The 22,075-nt window shown below is 33.9% G+C and overlaps 1 protein-coding gene across 1 annotated transcript; it reads right to left on the bottom strand.

Annotated features, from left to right (window-relative positions):
• Nucleotides 1–471: 471 nt before the first annotated feature.
• Nucleotides 472–2,213, bottom strand: LOC122308486 (anthocyanidin 3-O-glucosyltransferase 5-like). The gene has a single exon (XM_043121842.1). The coding sequence runs from the start codon at nt 2,091–2,093 to the stop codon at nt 618–620; it is 1,476 nt and encodes a 491-aa protein (XP_042977776.1). The 5' UTR covers nt 2,094–2,213; the 3' UTR covers nt 472–617.
• Between the last annotated feature and the right edge of the window lie 19,862 nt (nt 2,214–22,075).

Genomic DNA, 22,075 nt, shown 5'->3' with positions numbered 1-22,075 from the left:
AAATTTAGACGAGTAATATTATACATTATATTACTATCCTCACTTTCTTTCTACTAAATAAGAGTCTTTATTTTATCAAGTAAGACGTGATATCTTTATCATAATTAGATGATAAAGAAGTATGTAATAAATAATTATTTAATGATAATGAATAGATTACATCTTATTTAATAGAATAAAAATGTAGTATGATATATAGAATTTTCTAAATCAAAATGATTTATATGTCATACCTCTCCGCATTAATTGCCAACAATAACATGCATCCTCGATGCTTTTGACTAAAAACCCCGGATGGCAAAGAGTCTTCAGGAACTACAAAAGGACCGACAGACGAGATATCATATGCTCCGTGCTCGTGTCAAAGCCATTTCTGCAGAGCTTTCTGGAGTATATTACTTTGTGTACTCCGCCAAATTTAGGTGCCTTAATTATCTTTTTAAAACTCAGTTACCATAAAGACAGAAAGCCTGGATAAACCGCTCAATTAATTAGAGGACTCACATCATGATATACTGTGATTAATTACAGTAAATGATAAAGAAAGAAAACATTACATGTCTAAACCAAAAAAAGTGGGAAAAGAATCCCAACAAATTCAAGTTGTGGGAGTACGATCAGTTGGGCTTTATGGCTAAACTCACGTAGCCCTCAGTTCCGGTCGGTCGTTGCTTGCTAATCTCAATCTGCTGTGCCAGTCGGGAAAGTGCAGTATAGGACGAACCACCCTTGGACAGAGCTTTCTCTGCACTGTACTTCAGCTCCTTCACCCTCGCCCTTATCTCATTCTTCCCTTCTTTGTCCTCCATGATCTGTCTCACCGTCTCCTCTATCTCTTCCCTTCCCACCACTTTCTTCGACGGCAACACCTTCGGACGCACGGCTACCCCGAGCTCCTCCTCCAGCAGCGTGGCGTTCATCCTCTGCTCCGAATAGAGTGGCCACACGATCATCGGCACTCCGTTGGCGACGCTCTCGAGCGTCGAGTTCCAACCACAGTGCGATAAGAACCCACCGACAGATGGGTGGCTTAAGACTTCCACTTGCGGGGCCCAAATGGGGACCAAAAGTCCCTTGTTCTTCGTTCGTGTCAGGAATCCGGCCGGTAAGTAGGTTGATGGGTCGTCGCCACTCGACGCGGTCCCGGCCGTGAAAAAAGCGTCATCTGCAGCTGTTCTCGTGGGAGGACGCACCACCCATATAAATCTATGCTGGCTCATCTCCAATCCCCAAGCCAGCTCAGTCATTTGCTCGTATGAAAGCGTTCCCCCGCTTCCAAACGACACGAAAATCACTGACTCCCTCGGTTGCTTGTCGAGCCAGTCGAACAACTCGCTCCTCGAACCGGACAACTGTCTGGTTAATGGACCGATGGGATAAACCGGACTCTTACTGAACCGACCCAAGAGAGTCTCATCTCTAAACGCTGCAAGTGTTAAGGGCTGCAGCTCCTCCCATATATTCAACAAAACCCCGTCACTCGTTGGGATCTCTTTCCCTATCCGCACGTACTCAAAATACTGCTGGTTGGTCCGGTCCAGCATTGGGTCAACCACGTCTTCAGGCCGGACAGCCCTGCAACCCGGGATTCTCAGCGGCTCTGTTTGGTCAACATACTCTCCTTCCACCTCTCTGTCTAGGAATGGCACAAGTACAGTCAAAGCAAGGAACCATGCATTCGAAGGGACGTAAACATATTTGAGAAGACCAAGTTCCTCAGCTATGGGAAGTGACTCAGTTCCAAAAAGGTCGACGATCAGCGCCGTCGGGCGGAAATTCATGGAACATATCGCGGAACGGATGGCTGGAATGGCTTCCCGCATAATAACGGCGATCTGTGTAACAACCGTGGCGTTGGCATCAACTAGATGAGAGATGTCAACCGGTGGGAGTTGGACGATGTCGAAGAGCTTAGGGCTCATGGAAGACTGGATAACATGGGACTCTGCCAGCGACATATGGCAACTGACGACGAAGACTGTGACGGTGAAATCGTGGTGGGTCACGAGGCGTTTGCTTAGCTCCAGGACGGGGATGAGGTGGCCCATGCCGGGACTAGAGAGCAGTGCTGCATGTGGCTTTGAGATCTCCATGAATGGCGTCGTAGGGGATCGAAGAGACGAGAGAGAGAGTAATCAAAACAAGAATAAGTGCAATGAGTTTTTAGCTACGAAGAGTTAATGCCAGAAGATTTATAGAGTTGAGCTACTGTCCTGACGGCTGACAGTGCTGCTACATAGTTCGAGTGATTCAGAAATTTTTGCTGTGAACCCACGGCTTTTACCCAGACTTTTTTACTATCATGTTTTAAAATACTTTTACAAGAATGATAGATAAAATTCTGAGTTCTATTATTAAAAAAGTTAATATTTTATTTATTATTATTAATTTTATATAGATCTTATATTTATTATATTTTTAAAAAAATTATGCAGCTCTTGCGAACTCCACGATATAAATATCATTTCTCTTTTCATAAAAGAATTTATAGAAATATATTATTTTATCAAAATACTCTAATTTTAAATTAAAGATGCGAAAATAATTATGCAAAGGTTGGTTTTTATTATTGCTCTATTTTGTTAAATAAAAATTATATTTACAGTAATAAAATGTGTATTTCTTTTTTAAAAAATGAGTAAATATAAAATTTATATGAAAAAATTAATTTTTTAATACTAAACTTTAATTTTTTTCAAATAAGGAACATGATGCTTGTATAATTTATGACTGAATCTAACATTATTTAATTATAATTTTCTAAAACTAAGATTCTTATATAATTATGTAAGATAATTAGAGAAAAAGAAATGTTTAGTTCATTAAGAGATTTCATAAAAATAAAATTTATAAAATAATATAGCTTATATTTTTGGCATATCGTATGGTAAGCTTGATCTTTTTACTGTAAACTAAATCTTCCCTATCGCATTCAGCCATTTCAATTTATAAAATTTTCTTTTATAAAATATTTGCATATAGGACTTATGACCAATGAGATGAGGCCAGAGAGACACAGTGTGTACCCAACAGCCTTCCCTAGACAAATTTGAGCAGCTTAGTGTATTAGTTTAAAAGCAATCCTACGTACAGTTGTAAAATTATAAACGTCGCGTAATTATTTTGAAAAAGAGTATGATCCATGATTAAAAAGTTAATTTTTTTTTATATGGATCCTATATTAATTCATTTTTTTCAAAGCGACTGCACGCCACTTACATAACTGTTGCCCAGATGACTAACACAAGAGGGGGGGTGAATTGAGTTGTATTAAAAAAAAATAACAATTATAAATCAAATATATAATATAAAATATAAACAAAATATGAAATAACAATAAATATAAAGAGTAAGGGTAAGAGAGAAGCAAACTCAGTATGTTAACGAGGTTCGGCCCCACTGCCTACGTCCTCGCCTCAAGCTACCCCTTGAGGATTCCCAAATTCACTATTCAACCTCCTTCAGGTGGAGATAGAAACCTATTACACCTTTGAACAACACCGCTACAAAGGATCCGTGTAGAACACCCTCTACACTTGCAATCACCTTACACGTGGTGATTCAACTATTCCCCGTGTAGAATACTTTCTACACACACAAGGGTTATACACACCCTTTTTCTGATACAAAAGCTGATAGTGGGTAGGTTATCAGAAAACACTCCTCAACGAGTGAAATAAGAACAATACAGCGCAAGCTATATCTCTCAAAATGAACAAGGATTAAGGCTCAATGTTTAGAGAAGAGAGAATGAAAGCTTTGAATGAATGTTGTATGCTCTTGGTGTTGTAAATGTGAAGCTCTCAAATGATCTATTTATAGGCATATGAGACTTCATATTCAAATTTAAAAAGATTCACATGTCAAAGACAACATCATTCACTTTTTCAAAAAATTCAAATAAAAGGTTCTTCTTTTTCAATTGTCAAAGACAACATCATTCACTTTTTCAAAGAATTCAAATAAAAGGTTCTTCTTTCTCAATTGTCAAAGACAACATCATTCACTTTTTCAAAAAAAATCAAACCTAATCTTTTACTTTTGGCATATGACAAAATGAGCACACTTTCATTTTCAAAAAATTCAAACCTAATCTTTTACTTTTTGTATAAGTCTAAAAAAGCATCAATCACTTTTGAAAATATTCAAATAAAACATGCACATGTGAAAGATGACAATCAATCATCTTTAATATTTTCAAAGTTCAACCCTTTAATCAAGGCATGCACATGCAAAAGATGACAATCAATCATCTTTCAAAATTTTCAAATTTAATTTTCAAAAATATTCATGCACATGTGGAAAATGTATTTTAATGCTTTATGATAAAATATTAATTTTGAGCATTAATCCTAATTTCGAATTTTGAAGAGATTTACAACATTACTCTATAATTTTAATGTGAACTTGTTCCCTTCTTGCTCATGCTTGTTTCCTTGATGTGCTTGACTCCATTGTGTAGACAACTTGAGTTTGAGACTTCTTTATTCTTTGAATTCATTTGTTATCATCAAAATCCATGTGTAGATTTATAATCACATGAAACTTGAAACCTTGAGTTCAACAATCTCCCCCTTTTTGATGATGACAAATATTTGATAGAACTTGAAACCTATATTAATACTTAAGCTCCCCCTGAAAATATGCGTTAGTTTTTCAAGCAAAAGTATAAATATAATTCCAAGCATATATAACAAGTTTAGCAATTTAAACAATGTTAATGTTCTAGTCTAACACTTCTCCCCCTTTTGGCATCATTAAAAAGGATCCGCAACAAATAAATGGACTGAAGAAAACGATGCGTTTAATAGTCACTGTAGATAGTTGAAAAATGGAGCCGTCCGTGACCCGACAAGTGCTGCAAAGCCTCGAGGCCTAACTCTATGAATTTAATACGGCTGAAGATTTAAACAATCGCCTGATGTTGTTGACAAACGGGTTTGAAGGCTCCGAGTTTCTATAAAAAAATGATCATTTTCATCTATCGGATGCCAAAAAAATAATCACTTCTTGACCTGAGTTCTGTTTTTCCACAACGATAGAATGGCTGAGCAATTCTCTTCCACTAATGTTCCAGACTTGAATCAGGAACCCTTGACGCATCAATCATCAATCTTCTCTCCTGAGGCCGTCAATACCATGATAGGAGCAGTGAACCGTTTTTCTAGTAAGGCTGATTCTGAGATTATTGCAGAATCAAGAATGCTCAGTAATCAATATGCTGCCTCTGTTACGATCATGTCTCGAAGGTTAATGGCGAGGGTGAGTGAGATTGATCATCTTAACATGCAAATATCTGAGTTACGACAGAAGCTTGCTAATAAGGATAGTGAGAATAAAAGGCTAAAGCAAGAAAACCAAGAGTTGAAAAAATTTGCAGATTGGTATGCTTATGATCTGCAACCACGAATAGAAGAGCTGGAACGAGAAAGGGTTCAGATACAAGGTCAACATCGGCAGATAACAGCAGAGGTTCATCGTTTACTAGAAAAATAGGGACAATCTACTGTTAATCTCGCTGGCTTAGTAAGAAAACTTTTGACAATGTGTGTCCAGCATATCTTGTATTTCTTTTGACTAAATAAGATTTGAAGAGAAAATAGTTTGTCTTATTCTTTATGCTATCTCTATAAAATCAGTCCTGAAGTTCATCTAATCCGCATCAAGTTTTCATCTCATCTCTATAACTCATTTGCATTCCTTCAGCATTCTCGTTTTAAGCCTTCTATTCTTTTCTCAATGGCTCATTCTTCTAACATTTCTCTAGATCCATCCATGAGGCATTCTGCATCTCAACCTCCTGTTCTTTCTGCAGCTACCATTGGTGCCATGTTGCAGCAAGAAAATAATAATCTGACTAATAAGTCAGATTCTGATGCTATTTATGACTTGGTGAGTCTTGGGACTCGCTACTCTTCCTCTATTGTGGCTTTTTCTCAGCGGCTACAAGCCAAAAATCACGAAGTTGAAAAGCTCAAAGAACAAATTGTTGTACTTCAACAAATTGTTCAAGAGTCTCACACAAGGGAAGGAATCATTCGGCAGAAGAATAAACAGTTGAAATCTTTATTAGATTCTTCATTCCGCTTGCCGGTTCCCATGAATAAGAATGACATGATATTGTATGAAGAGAATGAGCGTCTCAAACATGAGGCTAAGAATCTCAAATTTATGTAAAAGTATTAAAAAAAATCTATCTCTATTTTTATTGACTCTGGTCTATCTTTTAAGAGATATTCATAGCATGCATCATACCTATTTCTCTTCTGATCATACATAATCTATCTTCTGGTAAAGGTTTTGTGAAAATATCTGCTAACTGATCGTGTGTGTTTGTGAACTCTAACATTATATCACCTTTTTGCACATGATCTCGAAGAAAATGATACCTTATTTCAATATGCTTAGTTCTAGAATGTTGTATTGGGTTCTTTGAAAGATTTATAGCACTTGTATTATCACATTTGATTGGAATGTGATTATACATGAGTTTAAAATCTTCAAGTTGTTGCTTCATGTAGAGAACTTGAGCACAACAACTACCCGCAGCAACATATTCTGCCTCAGCAGTAGATAGTGCAACAGAATTTTGTTTTTTACTAAACTAGGAAACTAATGCATGACCTAAGAAATGGCATGCTCCACTAGTGCTTTTTCGATCTATTTTACAGCCAGCATAATCTGCATCTGTGTAGCTGATTAGATCGAAAGATGTGTGCTTAGGGTACCATAACCCTAGGTTAATTGTACCACTAAGATATCTAAGAATGCGCTTAACTGCAATTAAATGTGATTCTTTTGGAGATGATTGAAAACGTGCACATAAGCACACACTAAACATAATATCTGGTCTACTGGCTGTTAAATATAATAAGCTACCAATCATACCTCGATATATCTTCGAGTCAACTGGCTTACCGGATTCATCTTTATCAAGTTTAGTTGATGGGCTCATTGGTGTTCCAATTTCCTTAGCATTTTCCATCCCAAACTTCTTCAGTAATTCCTTAATATATTTTGATTGATTGATGAATGTCCCACTTTTTGCTTGCTTAATTTGCAATCCGAGAAAGAATGTAAGTTCACCCATCATGCTCATCTCAAATTCTTCCTGCATAGTCTTAGCAAAAACTTGACACATATTTTCATTAGTAGCACCGAATATTATATCATCAACATAAATCTGAATCAAAAGAATATCATCATTTTCATATTTAATGAAAAGAGTTGTGTCGATTTTTCCTCTTGAAAAACCTTTTTCAATCAAGAAACCACTGAGTTTCTCGTACCAAGCTCTAGGAGCTTGTTTAAGTCCATATAGTGCTTTTGTGAGTTTGAAAACATGATTTGGGGAAATATGATTTTCAAAACCTGGAGGTTGCTCAACATATACCTCTTCATTTATAAAACCATTTAAGAAAGCACTTTTAACATCCATTTGAAAAAGTTTGAAATCTTTATAACAAGCATATGCAAGTAGCATTCGAATATCTTCTAATCTTGCGACAGGTGCATATGTCTCATCATAATCGATTCCTTCTTCTTGATTAAAACCTTGGGCTACAAGTCGAGCCTTATTTCTAGTAATGACTCCAGACTCATCTTTCTTGTTTCTAAAAACCCATTTTGTTCCAATAATAGTATAATTTTTGGGTCTAGGAACAAGTGTCCAAACATCATTTCTTTCAAATTGATTCAACTCTTCTTGCATAGCTAGAATCCAAGATTCATCAAGAAGTGCGTCATCAATATTTTTGGGTTCAATTTGAGATAGAAAAGCAGTATGATTACAAATATTTCTAAGAGATGATCGAGTACTTACACCTTGTGAAGGTTCTCCCAAAATTTGTTCCACTGGATGATCTTTCACAAATTTCCACTGTTTGGTTGCATCTTGTATTAAATTTTGATGATCTTTCCTGATGGCTCCATGTTGAACTTCCTCTATTGCTTTCTCTTTGTTGAGATTGAGACTTTCTGTGTTATTTATACCTTCTATTTCTTCATCAATAGATTTCTTGGAGAGTGGAGAATTAGATTCATCAAATACTACATGCATAGATTCTTGTACAGTTAAAATCTTTTTGTTGAATACTCTATAAGCTTTACTATTAGTAGAATACCCGAGAAAAATACCTTCATCAGATTTTGCATCAAACTTGCCTAAATTATCTCTGTCATTCAAAATAAAACATTTGCATCCAAATACATGAAAGTAACCAATGTTGGGCTTTTTCTCATTCCAAAGCTCATAGGGGGTTTTATCTAATTTAGACCTTAACATAACTCTATTTATAACATAACATGCAGTACTTACCGCTTCGGCCCAAAAATAACTAGGCAAGTTGTTCTCATTGAGCATTGTTCTTGCCATCTCTTGAAGAGATCTATTTTTCCTCTCTACTACCCCATTTTGTTGAGGAGTTCGAGGAGCAGAAAAATTATGAATAAAACCGTTTTCATCACAAAATGTTTCAATATTTTTATTAACAAATTCTTTTCCCCTATCACTTCGGATACTTGAAATAGTATAGCCCTTTTCATTTTGAATTCTCTTGCATAACTTGGTAAAGGCATTATGTGCCTCATCTTTATGAGCAAGAAAGATGACCCAAGTATATCTAGAGAAATCATCAACAATAACAAATGCATAATATTTTCCTCCTAGACTTGCAACTCTATTTGGTCCAAAAAGATCCATGTGTATCAGTTGCAATGGTCTAGTAGTGGAAATATGTTTCTTAGTTTTAAAAGAAGTTTTTGTTTGTTTACCAAATTGACATGCATCACAAATTTTGTCTTTAAGAAAATATGTTTTTGGTAAACCTCTCACAAGATCATTTTTTGAAAGTTTGGAAATAAGTTCCATGTTGGCATGACCTAATCTTCTATGCCATAACCAACTAGTTTCATTTTGAGCTGACAAGCAAATAGCATCTTGTGAGGTAATTTCTTCAAAATCAATTGTATAAACATTATTGTTTCTAAAAGCAATAAAACAAATATTACAATCATGATCATTCAAAATAATGCATTTATCCATTTTAAAAGTAACTGTAAATCCTTTATCACATAATTGACTTATGCTCAAAAGATTATGTTTTAAACCTTCAACAAGTAAAACATCTTCAATTATGAGAGAAGATTCATTACCAATTTTACCTATTCCCACGATCTTCCCTTTCGAGTTGTCTCCAAATGTCACGTGTCCTTCTTCTTTAGATCTAAGATCAAAGAACTTAGTCTTGTCTCCCGTCATGTGTCTTGAACATCCACTATCTAAAAACCACTTATTTTTGCTTGTGGATGACTTCATGCATACCTATAAAAACAATTAAAATGATTTTTCTTGGTACCCAAGTTCTTTGGGTCCTTTATTTATTAGTATTAGAAGAAACAAGATTTTTAGGTACCCATATGGCCCTAATAGTCATTGTATGATTTCTTCTAATAGGACAAGTATGATAATTATGACCATTTCTATTACAAAAATTACAAATAGCATGTGACATATATGAAAAACTTGAATGATTATAATAATATCCTTTTTTGACAAAATTATTTTTATGAAAAGAATTTTGAATATTAGTCTTTGAGGTAGAATGATTATCAAAGAAATTTTTATAAGGTTTGTATTTTTGTTTTGGCATATATCCCAAACCTGCCTTGTCAAAAACACATCTTTGACTACCAAGAAGTTTTTCAAAATTTCTTTTTCCATTCGTAAAGTTTTCAACAATATTTTCTAAATCGGTTTTCTTCTTATTCAATTCAAGATTTTCATCTTTCAAAATGATACTTTCTTTTCTTAAAATTTCAATTTCGTTTGTTAAAGAAGAATTTTTCTTTTTCAAAGCAGTATACTTGATACCCAATTTTTCAAATTCCTCATAAATCTCTTCTAAAACATTTTGCAATTCTTCATATGAAGGATTTTCAATATTATCAAGATTTGTTACCCCAATGTCATCTTTAGCCATAAGACAAAGATTTGCTGATTCTTCATTGCTTGCTTCACTATCTGAGCTACTTGAATCATCATCCCATGTAGCTTTCATTGCTTTCTTGCCCTTGTTTCGATCTTTCTTTAGCAGAGGACAATCTGGCTTGATATGACCAGGTTTATTGCATTTATAACAAATTAAAGTGTCGTTTTTACCTGAATCTTTCTTGGAAAACTTTTTGAAATATTTCCTCGGAGGAGTTCTATTTTTCTTCAAGAACCTCTGAATTCTTCTTGTTATCATCGCAACTTCTTCATCTTTATCGTCATTTTCCTCATTTTCATCACTTTCACTTTCATGAGGAACAGCTTTAAGTGCTAAGCTCTTCTTTGGCTTTCCTTCTTCTTCTCCTCTTTTCAATGTGTACTCATGGGTGATAAGTGACCCAATGAGTTCATTGACTTCGAGCTTCTTGAGGTCTCTAGCTTCAAGAATCGCTGTAACTTTTGATTCCCAACGTTTTGGTAAAGAGTTGAGAATTTTTCTTACTATCTCCACCCTGGAATAAACTTTGCCAAGAGCTGTCAAGCTGTTTATGATGTTAGTAAAACGAGTGTGCATACTAGAAATAGATTCATCATCATTCATCTTAAACATTTCATATTCATGAGTAAGAATATAAATTTTTGATTCCTTGACTTGCGAAGTTCCTTCATAAGTTACTTCCAAGTTATCCCAAATTTCCTTTGCCGTAGCGCAATTCATTATTCTATTAAACTCATTTCCATTAAGAGCATTATATAATAAATTCATAGCAGTTAAATTTAAAGTATAAAGTCTATCGTCTTCACGATCAAACTCTTCTTCTTCCTTTTTGACATTTACTCCACCAACCACTTTTGTTGGAATATAAGGTCCATTTACAATACATTTCCATATTTCTCTACCTTGAGCTTGAAGAAATATTCTCATTCTAACTTTCCAGAATGAGTAATTATCTCCACAAAAGAGTGGAGGCCGACTACTAGATTGACCTTCACCAAATGAAGCTGCAATGTTAGCCATAAGATCTTAACTCAAAAGATAGTTAATCTTATAATAGAGCTCTTAGCTCTGATACCAATTGTTGCCCAGATGACTAACACAAGAGGGGGGGTGAATTGAGTTGTATTAAAAAAAAATAACAATTATAAATCAAATATATAATATAAAATATAAACAAAATATGAAATAACAATAAATATAAAGAGTAAGGGTAAGAGAGAAGCAAACTCAGTATGTTAACGAGGTTCGGCCCCACTGCCTACGTCCTCGCCTCAAGCTACCCCTTGAGGATTCCCAAATTCACTATTCAACCTCCTTCAGGTGGAGATAGAAACCTATTACACCTTTGAACAACACCGCTACAAAGGATCCGTGTAGAACACCCTCTACACTTGCAATCACCTTACACGTGGTGATTCAACTATTCCCCGTGTAGAATACTTTCTACACACACAAGGGTTATACACACCCTTTTTCTGATACAAAAGCTGATAGTGGGTAGGTTATCAGAAAACACTCCTCAACGAGTGAAATAAGAACAATACAGCGCAAGCTATATCTCTCAAAATGAACAAGGATTAAGGCTCAATGTTTAGAGAAGAGAGAATGAAAGCTTTGAATGAATGTTGTATGCTCTTGGTGTTGTAAATGTGAAGCTCTCAAATGATCTATTTATAGGCATATGAGACTTCATATTCAAATTTAAAAAGATTCACATGTCAAAGACAACATCATTCACTTTTTCAAAAAATTCAAATAAAAGGTTCTTCTTTTTCAATTGTCAAAGACAACATCATTCACTTTTTCAAAGAATTCAAATAAAAGGTTCTTCTTTCTCAATTGTCAAAGACAACATCATTCACTTTTTCAAAAAAAATCAAACCTAATCTTTTACTTTTGGCATATGACAAAATGAGCACACTTTCATTTTCAAAAAATTCAAACCTAATCTTTTACTTTTTGTATAAGTCTAAAAAAGCATCAATCACTTTTGAAAATATTCAAATAAAACATGCACATGTGAAAGATGACAATCAATCATCTTTAATATTTTCAAAGTTCAACCCTTTAATCAAGGCATGCACATGCAAAAGATGACAATCAATCATCTTTCAAAATTTTCAAATTTAATTTTCAAAAATATTCATGCACATGTGGAAAATGTATTTTAATGCTTTATGATAAAATATTAATTTTGAGCATTAATCCTAATTTCGAATTTTGAAGAGATTTACAACATTACTCTATAATTTTAATGTGAACTTGTTCCCTTCTTGCTCATGCTTGTTTCCTTGATGTGCTTGACTCCATTGTGTAGACAACTTGAGTTTGAGACTTCTTTATTCTTTGAATTCATTTGTTATCATCAAAATCCATGTGTAGATTTATAATCACATGAAACTTGAAACCTTGAGTTCAACAATAACCACAACTGCTAATATCATTTCTCTTAATTTAAAAGGATATGGGTCGATATGGTATGCTTTCTGAACGAAGAGTTTGTCCAAATGATCTTAGAAATAGTTGTCCGCACTCCAAAGTTTTTTTTCTTTTTTTTATGACTAATATGCAAGATATTTTATATGAAAGTCTTATATTACATATTTTTATCTAATTAACATGTAATTTTTCATTCTATTTTAATGTTTAAATATGATTATATGTGTGTGTTTAAATAGAAAGATAAAAATGATAAATTACTTATTTATTAGGTAGATATGTATGGTATAAAACTTTTTTGTAACATTTCTCGTAAATCGGATTATGCTATTGTTAAGGATAAAACTATTAGGCCATGTTTGGATGTTGAGTTGAGTTGAATTGAGATATGTTGAGTTTTTTATAAATAATAATAAGTTGAAATGATAGAGTAAGTTTTATGTGGTCTACTTAAGATGATCAATTTAAATATATTTAGATGTTAAGATAAATTTAAATGTATTTATGAAAATTAAAAAAAGTTATAAATCTTGTGTGTAAATAAGTGTTGTGTTAAAAAAAATTATAAATTTTACGTATAAAGATATTTTAAATTGAGATAAATTTAATAATTTAAAAATTGAGTATTTAAATTTTAAATTCAATTTAAAATTAGAATAAAATGAGTTGATTTCAATTATATATAGGTTCCAAACGCATCCTAAACCTCACCTACAAGGAAAGTCAACCTACGAGCCTCCTTTATAGACTGTCACAGCATGTACAACTACACCATTAATTAGTGTCTAAATTGTAGCTTGTAAATTTCTCCTTGTTTATTTTTATAAAATTTTTCATTACATTTTATCTAATTATTATAATTTTTTTAAATTTTTATATAAAATAAAATAAAAAATTCAATATTTTCAAATATTAATATAAAATTAATATAAAAATAATATATTCTAATAATATTTAATTTAATTTTTAATTTTAATTTTAATTTATTTTATCTCATCTTATCTCTAAAAACAAACAAACAATTGAGATTATAATCTTTAAGCAAATCATTATATAAGGAATGCAAAGGCACACACCATTTCCAAGGTTGAGAAAATCACAGGCTGCAAATCCTTTCAGCCATCATCATGGATAATAAAATAAGAGTTTTACTATATATAAACACAATCGCGTTCTAATTTGTATACCAATACTGATTCATTCATACTTAAAATTTAAATTAATACTATTTTTAATAAAATCTATTTTTTGATCAATCACATCATATTAATGTACAGATTAGTACACAATTGTATTTGTAATTATATTTTTCCATAAAATAATTTGAAATTAACTGCATGTAATCGTATGGACTGTTTGATATATTAGACAATGAAGCGACCGAAAATGTAGAAATAAACGGACGAGCATGCCATGCATACACTAAAACCAATGATAACGTTAATGTTAAAAGAACGAGAAGTATATTAGATCAACAATCATTTCAAAAGAAAAAGAGAGGGAGCAGAAAATAAATACTGTGAAATCACTTAGTTTTAAAAGTTTAAGCGAAGAGAATAGGTAAATTTTATAATTTATATTTTTATCACTTCTCACGTCTATACTCTCATTTAATAAGTAAACGTAATACATGAAATATTTAATTAATTAAGTGAAATGTAGAGTCATTATTCAAATTCAAAATCTCCTTATATTATGTGAAATCACAATTGTTTTAAGAATTTAAATTGATAAAATTATGTAAATTTTATTATCTATATATGGAAAATGGTATACACAATAATTTTTACAACTTTTTATTTAATCATATTTTAAATGAGGAAACATTTTTTTAAAAAATTAATTTATAAAATAATCTCATTTAATAAAAATATTCTTATTTATAAATATAACTAAATATAAATCATAAAAAGAATTGCAAGTGTATTGTTATAATTATATATCTGCCAATTGAAAAAATGAGACCAAAATAATTGCTTCAGGCCTTGTATAGTTATACAGTTCAAATGAGATGAAATGATTTATTAAAAGTTGAGAAAAATAATATTATAATATAGTTTTTTAATATTAATTTTGTTTCAAATTTGAAAAAGTTGAATTATTTATTATTTTTTGTATGAAAATTAAAAAAATTATAATGATTATATGAAATAAGATTAAGAAGAGATAGTTTAGTTTTATATAGCCAAACCAGTTCTCAGTGCATAGGTACCGAATAGCTAGCTAACTAGCTATGTGACTATAATGAAAGTGATTATTGGGAAGGTAGCTTCGAAATATTTATTGAGAAGGAAAATGGTACGAGCGTTAGCCCTAACTATTTCTAGAGAGAAAATCTCACTTCTTTCTAGGAATTGCAACCGAAAACCCTCCCCCCTCCTTTATATTTTCCTATCATTTTATTGTCTTTGTCTTTTCTAGTCATTCATTTTTGTTTTGTGTTTCTTGTCAAAGAATGGTTTTGGTGCTTGAAAACAGGGTCTTCAATGGCTGAACTCATGGTGGCTTAAGGGCAATGGGTGGTTGTTTCCGTGGCTGTAAAGACGTGGGTCAAGGTGAGGAACAAACTCCTTTGTTTCGGAAACCAGAAAATAGGGATGTTGCTGATCTCTCTCTCTTCATGGTGGCCTTGTGGATGAGTTTGCGTGGAGCGTATGCAGTGGAGGAGGGAGAGTCCGTCGTGTTACTGTGAGCTTGTCGAGAGTGAAGGTGGTAGTGCTGGTTTGCTGTTCGTGGTGATTGAACTGAAAGTGATCTTGGTTGAGAGGAGTTGCGACAGCTACAGAAGATGAAAGGTAAGCTGTGAGGCTGGACATGATAGTTCTGAAATGGTGGAGTCAACAATGGCCTCTTGCTATTGGTGTTACAAGTCACGGATGATACGGTGGCTGGGTGATGGCCAAATGGAGGAAGTTGGCATTAGTTTTGTGGCTCATGAGATGCATGCTTCTTGCTTTGCTGCTTGAAACGAAGGTTTACAGGCTGTCCATGATGTTGTGAGCCCCATGGGTGATGCTCAGTTTTCATGCTGTAGCTACGGGCTGATTTATCGTGTTCCTCACGCGCCACCTCCACAGTTTTGTTTGGTGTTTTGTTTTCTTCCGAGGTTGAAAATGCGGATCTACACATTTTCAAACTATAATTCGTTATTTTTTTTTTTTATGTAGCTTTAATTTCTGTTATGGGTTTGTTTAAGAAAATAAAAAATAAAAACCAAAAAATACATTGTCTCTTGGACCATGTCCATAGTGTGTGTCATCTACTCTGTTTTAAATAAAATATGGAGTTATGTGCACTTCATCTTATATAGAATGATACTGTCTCTTAGACGTTTAGTCTGTAAGAGTTACAGCATGAACAAGATCATATTAATCACAAAAAAATTTGTGTATTAAAAAGCTATTAGCATTTTAGTTAGCTTATATTTTATATATCTAATCAAAGTTATAATGTCTCATTTGTGGTAAATAAAGTTCGTTTTACATAAAAAAAGACAAAAAAAAAAAAAAAAAAAAGGAGAAGGAAAATGGTTGCTTGCCATCCAAATGTTATTCAAAAGTACTGCACTTAGTGCATTTTTTTTAAATATTTAAAAATAACTTTCAATAATGAATTTGTCTGTGCAAGCGCTTTCTGAACATTTAAAAAAAAAACAATAAATTGTACTGAGATTCTTCTTCAGTTATCGTTTGCTTTCATAATTATTATCATTCTATTTAATTTAATTATTATAATTTTTTTAAATTTTTATATAAAATAAATAATATAATTTTTTAAATATTAAAATAAAAATAATAAAAATTTTATTTCCCATAGATCTTTTATTAAAAAAATATTATTTTAAAAAAGATATTTTAATAATTTTAAAAAATTTTAAAAATAAAATTACCTGTATTGTAATCTCTAAATAGATAATATTAAAATATATGTTTAAATAATAATTTATTTATTTTTTAATTTTTATTTCTTCTAATTTTATTTTATTAAAAAAGAAAAAACGTTGAAAAGACGACCTAAGGTCACCCTATTGGGAAATCGTTCGACCACATAAATGTGAGCATTGCAGTTGACTACCATTATGCATTCTTAGCAACTTTTTTGTTTTTTGTTTTTACCTTTTAATAAAGTCAATAATGCACAAAAATGCAGTTCTCGACAAAAAAGATTACGATTGTACTTCCAGTTCCTATCTGCTCGCTCTAATTAATACAAAGAAATCAATTCACATAAGAAAAATCAAGTTTTATATAGATATAATATATATCAATAATATAATGTGATTTGTCATTGGCGAAAAAGCAGGTTAGTATTGGTTGTTCCAGCTGTACATACGTCGGTTATCCAAGAGATAGATCATTCTCTGAAGATTTTATATACTGTATTATTATTTTATTAAATAAGATGTAATATATTTATTATTATTAAATAATTATTTATTATATATATTTTTTATCATTAAATAATAAGAAACACATTACATTATATATAATACGATATAAATAAAATAATGGTATAATATATAATATTACTTTTATATATATATATATGTATGTATGTGTGTTTGATTTTGATGATGATGATCTTCCAAAGAGTAGCTGATTAATAAATATTGTAAATGAATCTGTCTTTGGAGTTGATAAATGTGAGTCGATGTCACTTGTACAGGCTAGAAGCCAGAGAGATATAATGTAGCCCAGTGGCTTACTAAAAAATACGGAAGCTGATCTGTCTGTATTAGTTTAAAGGGATTACCGATACGGGTATCTCTTAAAAAAATCTAAAGGGAAAGGTGTTGGAAGCGTGTACGTATCTGCATACATTGACTTAAGGGCGGGGATTATGTTATGATCTCGTGAATCATAAAATAATTTGAAATCTTGTCATTTAGCTCTACTCCCATGCGTTGGGTATTAAGCATACGTGCAATGTGAGATTATTTTCTTCTGCCGTGTCATCACTTCAGAGAATTCTTTGCCTTTTCTTTTGATAAATGTGCCAGAATATGGTATTCCGCATTGTAATTTGCATGCAATTAATGTCAACTCGTGGCTCATGTGCTCGAAGCCTCGAACCCGGAGAAGTGGGCTACAGTAACTTTTTGTATAACATGATCATGGCTAATTCCTCGAGGACTTACGCAAGACTGTTAAGACTCCAGTGAGTGATCTAAGTGTAGCAGAAGTTAATGTCCTATGAGAGTTGTTATTTTATGTGAGGAAATTGGAATAATCAATACAGTGTTTGAAAGTGATGCAAGAAACATTATCAGTGAAGTGCAACAAACTGACCAGAACTTTGCTTGGTATGGCCAAATTGTGACGCCCCCAATTCCCCACGCCCGAACACGGGAAAATCGAGACGTCTGGATGGTGACAACCCGGGTCACCATCCCATCGACGGGTGTCAAGTGTGTGCAAAGGCAACAAGTGTGCACAAGAAAAACGCAGCGGATAACGAAAGTCATATAACTAAGTACCAGAATTTTTTTCTTAATATAATACAGGCTGTTTAAAATATACATAAATAAAATATTACAAAAACCACAAATACAGTTTTAAACAAATATAAAACATATCATCAGCAACCCGGCGGAGCCGCATCCTCGGGCTCAGCCTCCTCCTCCTCATCCTCATCACCTGCACCAAAAGCTACGGAACCACAAATGGTTCCGCAGGTAAGTAAACCCAAACGCTACCAGATAAAAACACATAGGACTCAAACAATATGCATGAAACATGCCCAATGCACAAAGCCCATAAAACATAATTTTTTTCCACACACGCCAAAAATCCCATTTGGCCCAAAAACATATCCTTTCCGAAAAACACACCAAAAGTCACATTTGGCCCAATATCTCGCCAGAAGTCCATCTGGCCCAATATCTCGCCAGAAGTCCATCTGGCCCACGCCAAAAGTCTCATTTGGCCTCACAAACCATCATCCAATTTTAACCGTATGCACCATGACCTCCCCTAGGGGTCATCCGCACACCCTGGCTCCAGTGTCACACCGTAGAGTACCACCACGCATGTGACACCTAACGAGCGATGCCCAGTTCCGCGCCCCGCGCGTGCATAGCCAAGCATCCTCTAGCCCTCGCCAGCGAAGGGCCACGGAGTCGGTGAGTAGGGCGATGCCCGGTTCCGCGCCCGGCGCGTTCGTAGCCAAGCATCCCCTAGCCCCGCTCCCGTCGTCTCTCTCGACAACTCAGGGGACATCACTCAGTTTATTCCGCTCCCGAGTGACCAGAGGAGCTCCACCGAGATAATAACCCATCCCGGCTTGGGCTCGTGATACACACGCACCCGTAAAACCACTCACGCCAATACACAGGCTTTTCACATAACTCCACAACACACGTGCATGCACCATGTAATGCCACAACAATGCATAATAAAATAAACCAACAATCATAAATCAAATAAACAGGCAACTCCGTCCTTCATCCATCCGACCCCCGAAACTCCTCGGACTCAGTCCGGAATCAACAACCAACAACAGTAAATAATTGAATGAGCAATATATATTAAAATCTGAAAATAGGGTTTGGAAAATACTTACAGCGCTATATGGTATTTTTAGAAAGCTTGCGGCGTTGCAAACGGCGGAAGAAAAGCAACGTAACAGTGTATTTTACACTGTGTCCGTGGGTAATAAATTATCCACTTTTGAACGGGGACAAACTGGAGCTTAGGATTGATAGGGAATGGTCTAGGGATGATTGTGAAGCTATTGGAAGTGGTGGTTGGCCGTGGGTGGCGGCGAAAATGCCGAAAATAGGCCGGAAAACTCAAATCGGAAAGCAAGCTCGTAGGAGCTGTTCCGGTGGTCGTTGGAGGCCGGAAATGGGTGGGTTAGGACGGCAAGGAGTCGGTGATGAAGTGGTGAAGAAATGGTGGCCGGAGGTGGAGCGACGGCGGCGGATCGAGCCAAAAACCGTGGGGCTTCAAATGGCTTTTCCGGCCAAACGGCCGGCCGGATGGGGGAGATATTTGGTGGGAAGGTGCGCCGGAGGGAGGGGGTTCGAACAAGACCGGCGGTGAGCCAAACGGTGGTCGGACGGCGGCGGTCTGGGCTGAAGAAGATTCCGGCGACAGGGGTGAAAACAGAGCAGGTGCAGCAACTTCCGGCGGCTCTCGAAAGCTAACGGCTGGTCCGATGGCTCTGAAAATTGGTGGGGATGATCTATGGTGGAAGGGGAAGAGAATGGTGGTGACGGCGCACCAAACGGTGGCCGGACGGCTGAGAACCGACCGGTCAAAGTGGAGGCAACGGGAATGAGAAAAAGAGGGAGGACGCACGGGGAGAGGGAAACCGGAAAGGAAAAGAGAAAGAAAAAGAAGAAAAGAAGAAAAGAAGGAAAAGAAAAAGGAAAAAGGGAAAAGAAAAAGAGAAAAGAAAAGAAATGAGGTCCAGTCCTCACTCCGGAAACCAAAACTGATCCGCCGAAAACGATTTTAAAAACCGTAAAACGACTAAATAAAATAAACACCACATCAAATAAATTAAAAACTAATTTAAAACACATTAATTTAAAATAAATAAACTAATATATTAATTAAATTAAAAACAACCCTTCAGTGAAAATACACGCAAAAGCGGGTCATCACACAAATTATTGAAGATATTAAGTTAATATACAATACTAGGCAGAGATGGACAGTACAATATGCTCCAAGAGAATGTAACTTAACTGCACATAAACTGGCTCAGTTTGCTCTTCAATATGATAATGAGTTAGTTTGGTTAGAGGACATTCCAGAGTGGATGAATGAATGTATCCAACTGGAGAAAAATGTAATTCTGAGAATGAATATATGAGAATGAGATCTTTTCATCAAAAAAAAAAAAAAAGTTTGAATACTCGGATGAAATACAAATTATTTTATTGAGTTTTATTTTATCTTTTATTTGTCTATCTAAATAGTTAGAAATAAAATCTTATCTCAGTTCTAATTTTTTAACTAATGCTATAATAATATTACAGTAATACTAACTACTGCATTTTAAATATATATAATTATCTATTAGAGTTTTTTATATTTTATTTTATTGTAATATATAATTAGAAAAATATATTTCAAATTTTATAAAATATAGTATAATATAATAATATAAAAATATATTTTGGGGAAATTAAATTTAATATATTCATAATATTTTCCACTCAATAATTAAAAATAGTTTTCAATAATTAGTGGAATCCACCACTTTATCAAATATACAAAACTTTAAAACTATATCATCTCATCTCATTATTCTAACATATTTTTTTACAAACTACCTAGTCTCATCTTAAGTAAAAAATCAAATTACTATTTAAAATATTTTATTTAATCTCATCTAAACAGCGTAATCAAACTATAATTATTGTTTTGCTTCTACAAAATAAGTTGTAATAATTTGACATTTTTAATTAAAAAAAATTAGCACTTTTAATTAAGTTGCAGTATCATCTAAAACGAATTCAAAAAATAACTTTACATCATTATTGTTGCTTAATTTTACGAATTGTAGGTTACATTCGGCAGGCCTTTTCGAAGTCACAAGAGTTGGGTGTATGGAGTCGTTGGGCACAGCACTTCTTGGCGTCAGATCTACATGATCTCTAATCATGCTATAGATTAGAGACGTGGATCAGAACGCGATTTTGATGTTGTCTTTCTCGTTTTTCTACCTGATCAGGAATACAAAAAGTTCTTCACACGAGTGTAAGATGCTCAACGTGGATCAACATTTAATTTAGCATATATCTCCTCAACTTATTTAGTTCAACTGCTATTATTATACAACTTTTTCCTTGGTTTCTGTGATGATATCTATTTGCAGTGAGTGAGTTATTAGTTTCTTCAGATTTAAAGAAAAGAGCTGAGTGCATGATGAGGTCAACTGTAAATCCCAACCCCACTTAAAAGTACTGAAACGTAATCTAGGCACTCAGATTATTATAAGAAGGAGAGGAGTCATAACTCATAAATTCGATAGGAAGTTAGTGAGAGAATTTGAGACTAACGAACAACTAAAAGATATCATATATCCTATAATCATAAGGATGATTACAACATTATAACACTCACAAGTGTCGCAGACATAACCAAAGAATGAATTGGAAACATTAAAATCTCTTATACAGACAAATGCAAATGACCCACTCATGACTACTTAGACTATTATAAATTTCCAATATAAGAAAATAACAGGTTCTACCACAATGGACAACACCACCAGTACTGGCGCAAAGAAATTCAAATACCAAGACATTATTGCATAGTAGTTATTATTATTATCTACAGATATTCAATGCCCGATGATGATCATGTGATCACGTGATGTGTTCCTGAAATTTAAAATCATTTTTTAAAAATCTAAAATTAATGGATCCACACATGGCATTGGAGTACATTTGAAATTAGATTACTTACAATGCTGGTACTCCTATACTCATATTAAGAACCCAAAAAACACATAAGAAATCAGCCCCTCCAAGCAATATTTAAAGCCCAATTCAACCCCAAGATCTCTCTTTTTCTTTCCAATGAGAACAAGAAAACAAAAATGCAGGCTTCAAAAAAATGGTAAGCAGCATGTAGTCTACATGCTGCTTGAGATGAGTGGTGGCCTTTTAGCTATTCCATGCATGAGGCCTG

This window comes from Carya illinoinensis, chromosome 1, assembly GCF_018687715.1.
Source record: "Carya illinoinensis cultivar Pawnee chromosome 1, C.illinoinensisPawnee_v1, whole genome shotgun sequence".
Lineage (NCBI taxonomy): Eukaryota > Viridiplantae > Streptophyta > Magnoliopsida > Fagales > Juglandaceae > Carya > Carya illinoinensis.
The sequence above is the reverse complement of the archived record's forward strand: the minus strand, read 5'-3'. Positions and strand labels throughout refer to the sequence as shown.

Coding starts and splice junctions, on each gene's coding strand:
- LOC122308486 (XM_043121842.1), bottom strand. CDS start 2,093: ATGGAGATCTCAAAGCCACATGCAGCACTGCTCTCTAGTCCCGGCATG.